General features: G+C 40.7%; 2 protein-coding genes across 2 annotated transcripts in view; one reads left to right on the top strand and one right to left on the bottom strand.

The window, feature by feature from the left end:
* The first annotated feature begins 1,469 nt into the window (after positions 1-1,469).
* Positions 1,470-3,911, top strand: LOC307268531 (DELTA-sagatoxin-Srs1a-like). The gene is made up of 3 exons (XM_080051202.1): positions 1,470-1,639; positions 2,855-2,941; positions 3,026-3,911. Exons 2-3 carry the CDS (start codon positions 2,874-2,876, stop codon positions 3,450-3,452), a joined length of 495 nt encoding a protein of 164 aa, XP_079907328.1. The 5' UTR covers positions 1,470-1,639; positions 2,855-2,873; the 3' UTR covers positions 3,453-3,911.
* Positions 3,912-4,233: 322 nt separating this feature from the next.
* The window catches only part of loxl2b (lysyl oxidase-like 2b), a 48,229-nt gene continuing 44,395 nt past the window's right edge, over positions 4,234-8,067 (bottom strand). Inside the window, exon 14 of the mRNA XM_080041442.1 lies at positions 4,234-7,956. Within this exon, the coding sequence (XP_079897568.1) occupies positions 7,886-7,956 (71 nt within the window). The 3' untranslated portion in view covers positions 4,234-7,885. The remainder of the gene's footprint in view (positions 7,957-8,067) is intronic.

The raw sequence follows: 8,067 nt of genomic DNA, 5'->3' as shown, positions 1-8,067 counted from the left end.
CGCCCTTTCAACAGCATTCCAGTGCCAGACTTTCAGGTAAAGCACCCGGACACTGCAGCAATAATCATAGTGTGCAGGACGTTACATGTAGCCTACATCTGCTGGTTCTGTTTATTTATTTCAGCCTTCAGGCCTGAGAGTTGATATGGGTGATGTGGTGGTTGTGGGTGTATGGTTTAGTGATCAGTGCTTGCTTGGTGACTGTTGGTAAAGGGGTAGGAGTTGTGAGTTGTTGGACCTCAGAAGAGGTTGATATGTTCCTAAAAACGCAGCGCAGCCAGGAGCTGCATCTCCGGGCTGAAGGCAAAATTGCAGTGGGTTGCTCTGGATGTGTGGAGACACCAGAGTGATCAGCCGTTGGATCTCCGCACGGGGCAGCCGGTACTTTGCCTGGACGGCCCGGTCTGATAGCACGTCCAGTGGGGAGAAGTGCCGACGCACGTATGCATTTATGTAAACCGTCTGGCTTCGCGCATGGCGAGGTTGTTGGTTCGCAGTGAGAAGGTGTTGTTTGCAGCCATGGTTTCTCACACGTGCGGACTTTGGCAATGCCTTTATAGCAGGTGGAGCCGCTCTGGATGAGGTTCAGCTGAGTTCAATTAAATCTGTTTCTTTGATATCTGTGAAAAACCTAAACGTCTAATTCATTAAAAAAAAAATGTTCCTCTACTGTTAGTCTATGTTTATTGCGCCAGTGGTCCGCGCATTGAGCATTGTTTTATTATGTTCGAAAGTGGAGGAAATAAATTTCCCTAGCGCGGCATGATCACTGACGATTTGGTCGCTAAGAAGGTTGTAAGAGTGGGTCAGCTCCATCTTACACTTCCGTCTTAGTGAAATAACTTATTTCGCTAAGAACGAATCTGGGAAACGCATTCTTCTTTCACAGCATTCTTAAGAGCGCTCCAAAGAAGTACTTAGCCCAAAGAGGCTCTTAACCAATCTGGGAAACGCGGCCATCATTAGTTTATTCTCATCAAGCAAAATAAATAAATAAATAAAATAAAGTGAATATGGCAATATTTACAAAAAAAGACACATTGTGCATCACTGCTACTATCGAAGGAGAAGTACCGAAAACGATACTCAGCTTAAGCTTGGGGCAGACCTGCAGACTATGAACCTATACAAAGACTGTACAGAGCACATAGAAGACTTGAACAGATTTTTCTAGCCTTTAATTGCTCTTTATGATAATCTTTACTGGGTGTCAGTGAAGCTGGATTCTTTTTATATTGCTTTGATTCTGGACTCTTTACATTGTAATCTATGAAGATGATAACTGAATGAATAACTGTGAATAGTTATGACTCTCAAACTATTTTTAATGGACAAGGAATATACCAGCTCAACCTGTTTTGTATCTAATGCGTCAGCAGATTGTGCCTCAGCCAGAATCCTGAGGTAGAGGGCGGTGTTATCACTGTTCCTTTCTTTTGCAGAAGTTTGTAATAAAACCCCAAAAGAAAACTACTGGTAGTGTCAGAAGTGCGATCGCTCAAGAGAGGGTGTCTAAGCTTGGAGTCAACGGTGACCACACATCCTGAAGAGACAGGCCCTACACAGCCTCAACCTCCCATCATACTGTTTGGAGACCAGAGACCACACTTGTTCACCGCTGCCATCCAATCGCCTAAGGGTGAGGACCTGAAATGTGATCACTTTTAGAAAGTAAAAGTTGATTTGATAGTGATTTAACATTTTTTTCCCTTCAGGTTTTAGATGAAACCCGGAGGGTAAAATACTCACCAGTTGAATTTATAACTCAGAACTATCATAAGAACATAGTCATTTTATGTGGAGGCTTCATATTACGGTAATACTTGTATTATGAACTATAGTGTTATATCATCCAAAAAGGTTCATATGGTCTTACGAGGTTAATGAACTTGAATGTTCTTGTATACAGGCTAGTGTTAACTTTTTAGTACCTTGACATGTTTAGACTGCTTAACTTCCTGCAGTCTTCCTGAGAAGCGTCAGCCTACCTGTTTATAGAGGTTTGGTCGCCTTGCAAAAAAAAAGGCATTTCGATGAATATACATACTGTATATACAGTACCAGTCAAAAGTTTGGACACACCTTCTCATTTAATGGTTTTTCTTTTTTTTCTCGACATTGTAGATTAATATTGAAGACATCCAAACTATGAAAAAAACACATGGAATTACGTAGTGATCAAAACAGTTTTTAACAAAGCAGAATATGCTTTTTATTTTTGATTCATCAAAGTAGCCACCTTTAATGACAGCTTTGGTTTTCACTCTATCAGCTTCATGAGGTAGCCGCCTGAAATGGTTTTCCAACTATCTTTAAGGAGTTTCCAGAGGTGCTGAGCACTTGTTGGCTGTTTTGCCTTCACTCAGCGGTCCACCTTATATCCCAAACCATCTCTATTGGGTTTAGGTCAGGTGATTGTGGAGGCCAGGTCAACTGACGCAGCACTCATCCCTCTTTCTTGGTCAAATAGCCCTTACATAGCCTGGAGGTGTGTTTGGGGTCATTGTCCTGTTGAAAAACAAGTGATGGTCCCACTCAGCGCAAACCAAATGGGATGATGGCATGGCTTGAGAAAAAACATAACTAAGAGTGTGCTAAGTTGTCATCAAAGCAAAAGATGGAAACTTTGAAGAATCTAAAATAATAAAGATATTCCTGTTTGCTTAACACTTTGTTTACTACATCATTCCATATGTTCCTTCTTCATAGTTTAGATATCTTCAATATTAATCTAGAAGGTAGAGAAAAAACATTTAATGAGGTGTGTCTAAAGGTTTGACTGGTACTGTATATATAAAGAACAAATAAAAATGTAATATAAAATAAAAGTTTTGGTTTCTATCTCTCCAACCAGCTCATCCGGTTGCACAGCCATGGCCCCACGCCAGTGTCATATCAAGATAAGCAATAACTGCTCTGACTACTTCCTGATTTACCCCAGGTAATTGCAATTTATTTTGCTGTGTTTTATTTAAAGAAGTTGTCCACCAATTTTGCCTTATTAACATTTGACCACTCCTTCTAGAGACTACATTGATAGTGGTTACTGTGCTGAGCCGCTTCCAACTTCTTTGGAGCCGTCTGAATCTGGGACTGCACTCTTCAAGAAAACACGCGACGTTGCTTGTGGAGCTGTGGGAGTCTTCACATATGATCTGGTCAGCAAAACCAAGAATGTGGCCACTCAGAAAATAGCCGTCATGTTCCATGCACCATTCGATTACTTCCTGTACAACATCTGGTACGCAGTGGGAATCTTTGATCAAAACAAACAGTGTGACTATGATCTTTATGATCAGATGTTAGAAGGCAGAGTAAACGAGTCTGTCAGACGTAAAGCCAAAGACGGGAACAATCTCATTTACAAGAGTAATGGAGTCACCATCATTGCAACAATGTCAGACTCTGACCAACCTGAAATCAAGGTGGAAGTGAGAGATGACATAAGATGAAATAAGAGAATTCCAAAGTGCTGAAACTTAGTGTGGTGTAGGGACTTGGGGGGGAAAAGTTTCTCCTTTATATTCTTATAAAGTATTTGTAGATTCTGTGCTGCTGGCTGCTGTTGCACAGTGTCATTTCATTGTATTGGTTCTTGGCAGAACAAGTAAAACATGCCCATGTATACAAAATATGTGTTTCACTTCATAACAATATTTCCTTGCTTCTGTGCTATAGAAACTGTAGTAACTGTAAGAGTAAAAATATATAACTCACGATAACGCATGCATTCAATGTAAGTCTCAAAAACTCAATCAGCCATCCTGCGGTGGTGTGGTGTCATTCTGGATGTCTAGCATGAGCTTGAGGGCATAAAAAAACACACCATTTATATTTAAAGGTGCGCTGAGGAACTTTTAAAGTGATCTGTCTTTACAAGTTGACCAAATAAGAATAAACTAAGGGTGAAGTCAGTGATTCTGGAGAACGCGTCTTGTCTTTTTTTGTCATAATCAATGAATATCTCCTCATGATCCACTACCTGTCCGCACTGAAGTCACTCAGGTTGAGTGACTTTGTGCATTAGAATGATTTCCTCTGTATTGTGCTGTATACAGTATCTGTAAATCCATCAGTAGCTGAGAATTACATTTCTTATAATGGGGAAAAAAACCTGTATGTGAAGCAGGGTGATGGTGAAACATGCTTGCATAGGCTACCTATAAAAACAAAAGTGTTCCAATGGTAATGAAGAAAAATTAACATGAACAACACTGAACAGCAAAGACTTGGTTGCTCCTTAACTCAAACCTTTATTATATCTTAACACACAAAGCACATTGTCTCTTTTACGTTCAGTTCAAGTATACTGTTAGTATACATAATGTAGCTGTTCAACATGTACTGTACCCTCAGAAAACAGAGGGCCAGTTTGATAGCACCATTATAAGAAGTACAATACAATACAATAGGATTCACACACACATTGCTGTACGTAAAGCAAAGTTTTAAAATGAGGAGTACAACGTAAAAAAAAAAACTAGCATCAATAACGGTACTTATGTGTTGTCTTTTTTAAATGTAAAGAGTGGAAAAGATCCTATACCTGCAGCTCACTGAACTGGGAGAGCTGACAGAACGCCTCTGGATATGGAAGACTTAAGACACTTCAGTAACATTTGGATATGAGGTTTCATTTATGGTTGGTCATTTTATTATTCAAAGGAAAAGGAGGAAATAAAAAGCTCTTCTGCCTTCAAACAAACCTGTTCTGCTAGTTTACAGGCCAAGCCATTTGTTTGCAGCGTGGTTGGAATCTATTTAAGCTGCACATTGTTGCTTTAGCTAGCTTACTGGCGCATTACTGGTAGTTATGAACCTTGAAAACCGCTCTAGTGGGTAGTAGCTTGTTCTGCTGAGTTTAAGTCCACGCTGGTACAGTAGAAAAGCAGACATTAGCATAGGGTAGCTAGGAGGCTAATTTGAGAAATGTCAAAGCTGTCTTCTTCTGTTTTGTCTTGGTGTAAGTGATAGAACAAGGCACACCGTACAATGAAACAATTGCAATGCTAAATATTGTGCTCAAGCTCTGCAAGCTGACACGCTTCCTATGGTCGATAAGGAAGCTCATAGTTTGTTAGCTCATCTCAATTGCTTACTGTATGGTAAGTTCAGGTTGATTCTACATACATGTATGTATTTGTATCAACTCCTGGCCCTTAAAGCTGGGGTATATGATTTCTGATTGGTCAAAGTTAACATGAGCTGTACACTATGACCAATCAGAGTCGATTCCGATTCTCTGCTCTTATTGGCTGTTGGGACTGTCCATTCACTTTGGCACCGACGTTGTTGGTGTAGAGCAGGGGTGTCCAAACTACGGCCCGCGGGCCAACTGCGGCCCGCGGCCCGCTTTTTATTGGCCCGCGGACGATTTTAAAAATATAATGTAATATGGCCCTTTGAAAAAAAAAAAAAATTTTTTTTTTTTTTTTTGCATTGCAGAAATGTGTCCCATAAAAGAAAAAGAGCACTAAGCCCATCCCAGAGGACCCTGCATAATATTTTATTTTAAATTAATATTATTATGGAAAATCTATGTGTCCTTCTCCAATAGCTTCTAATTCATCTGACACATTGTCTCCATTTTTTTATTCTTAATTTTCCTCTCAAAGTGCACCAGATTCATGCATTTCACTTTAAAAACTTTAAAAAATCTCCCGGGGGGGCATACCCCCGGACCCCCCTAGGAGAGTCGGGATCTCAGCTGGCTACTATTTTCACCCAGCTGGACATTGGACAAAAAAGCAGAAAACACTGGGTGTATCAATGGCATTTAACAAGAGGGGGAATGTATCTGTTTAATGTGCAAGGAAAGTGTTGCCGTGAAGAAGGATTACAATTTACGAAGACACTATGAAACTAAACATCAGAGCAGCTACATGTCCTGATAAACGTGTTATTTTTGCAAAGTGGCCCGGCCCTTCGTAGATTTTTCTGTATGTGGCCCTCAGTGAAAAAAGTTTGGACACCCCTGGTGTAGAGCGTGTCAAGGAGGGACCATAGGGGAGGGACCAAAGAGAACAAGTGGAGCGGTTGAGGTATTTGGATTCGAATCTCTATCCCAACTGCCATTTTCTCCCCAATCATATACCCCAGCTTTAACTGTATTTTAACCACTAACACTTTTGTGGAACAGTTTATACTCAAAGGACAAAACACGTCAATAAAATGGTGATGGCTTCCTCTGTTTTGGACTCTCTGGCTCTCCATTCCTTCAAAATACAGGACTGTTAAGATGGTGCGCTATTGCAGCTTTAAATGTCAGCTGACAAGGCCTTTGTGCAGTTTCAAAATGATTTCACTGGTGATACAGAAATAAGATCTCAATAGAAACTGAACAAAACAACCAAATGGAAAAGACAGGAGGGTGCTGTCCTAAAAAACTATGAAAAATACATTTGCTATTTTGGGGAGTAGGTTTGTTTCCTCCAAAGAAAGCACAGGGGCATATGCTTAGCAGAATAGATATGGAAGCCTAGAAACATGCAATTTAAATTTAGTTGGACTTGAAGTGATGATGGCTATTTTAGAACAAATCTGCCACTTATCCACGGTGTCTTTTCAGCATGACATAGTTAGACATCGGAGCCTAGTTATTTGGGAAATTATAAGGAGCAACGTCGGAGATGACTTGGCAAAAAGAAAATGCTTGGCTGAGCAAAGAATTCCATTTAAAGAGTGACTTAGGTCAGACATGTGCTGGGGAGCAACAATATACCACACCCAATGGTTATGTCACGGTACACTTCTTCATCACTGAGCTGAAAACAAGATTTTGAGGGAGTGTTACACTGTTAGAAATAAGATGAAATGAATGTGGACATTTTGTAATATAAACATAACATGGAGAAAGTAGAAAAGTAAAGTCCCATGTGAGCTTCAGAAGCATATTATAAAGATATAAGAATATATCAACAAATTGTCTGTTTTAAAAGCTGTGTAGGCCACAACTTACCCAGCCGTAACCCAACTTCAGATCAAACAGTGCCGGTCAAAATTAAAAACTTTTTAGATAACTCGTAACGTTAATTATTGGTGAATATGCAAGCAAAACCTAGCTCAAATTATAATTCATTCTGAGCCAACTGAGATGGCTTTCGGCAGACTGTTCAACACAAACGCATACAATGGACTGAAGTGCAACTGCTCATTGAAATGTGACTTCTATAGAGACTACACTCTTGTCCATGTGGTTTCCAGACCAACTTCAAAGAATTTATGCTCACGGTTTTTGAAATCCATTTTTTTTATGGACAGTCTGCTTGATTTTTGAGGACTTGCTGGATGAGCTTAAACTCCACCATCAGCTTCAATAACTAAGAAGCTAACAAAACAATTGGCTGCATAATAACCTCAGTGTGTGTGTGAGTGTGTGTGTGTGAGTGTGGACTTTATGAAACTCTTACAAAGTGGTAGACTACTAGTGCCTTTATTTCCAAACCAAGACTTCTGCTGCTGTTGTTATTGACGATTCGTCTCAATCCTCAGGCCCCCCTGCTCTGACATCTAAACCTAGGGGGGGGGGGGGGGGAGCTTTGAACAACAACAAAAACATGTTGCAGCCACAGGGAAGTGCCACACGTTAACATGTTGGATGACATTCTGGAGGTGCTGCTCCTTGTGTGATAAGAATACCTGGCACATTTTCATCAGTCAAGTCTTAAGGAAATGTCACAGAAGGGCACAGGGAGAACCTGGTTGTTCTCTTGATCTTAACCAGGGAGGTTTGGATAGGAGGGGGGGGGGGGGGATCAAATATTCTTTCTGCTGTGGGCTAGGGGGTCAAAAGAAGATGCTGAGTCCACCACAGATGGAGATGTGTAGTGGTTGATGGGTGGTCAGATGGTGGGGGTCAGTCCACTCCTCTCCCTCTGCTCTGCCTTTACCTGTGGGTCACCTGGTTGTTGAGGAGGCCCGGGAACGTCTGCTCCGTCTCAGTGCTTAATGAGCCACCTAGCAGAGGCACACCAAGAGTTAGCGCCTACACACTATGTCCTCGGTGTGCATATACATATGTATATATAAATATAGTTTATACAGTACCTCTTCGCACATATATTCACA

The sequence above is a fragment of the Ammodytes marinus genome, assembly GCF_949987685.1.
Source record: "Ammodytes marinus genome assembly, chromosome: 2".
Taxonomy (NCBI): Eukaryota; Metazoa; Chordata; class Actinopteri; order Uranoscopiformes; family Ammodytidae; genus Ammodytes; species Ammodytes marinus.
Note: the sequence above shows the minus strand (reverse complement) of the source record. Positions and strands in the feature narration are given on the sequence as shown.

What these genes read in the sequence shown, in the direction of transcription:
- LOC307268531 (XM_080051202.1), top strand. Translation starts at nt 2,874, where the DNA reads ATGGCCCCACGCCAGTGTCATATCAAGATAAGCAATAACTGCTCTGAC. An exon ending in TACTTCCTGATTTACCCCAG is followed by an intron (nt 2,942 to 3,025) that starts GTAATTGCAATT and finishes CACTCCTTCTAG; the next exon opens with AGACTACATTGATAGTGGTT.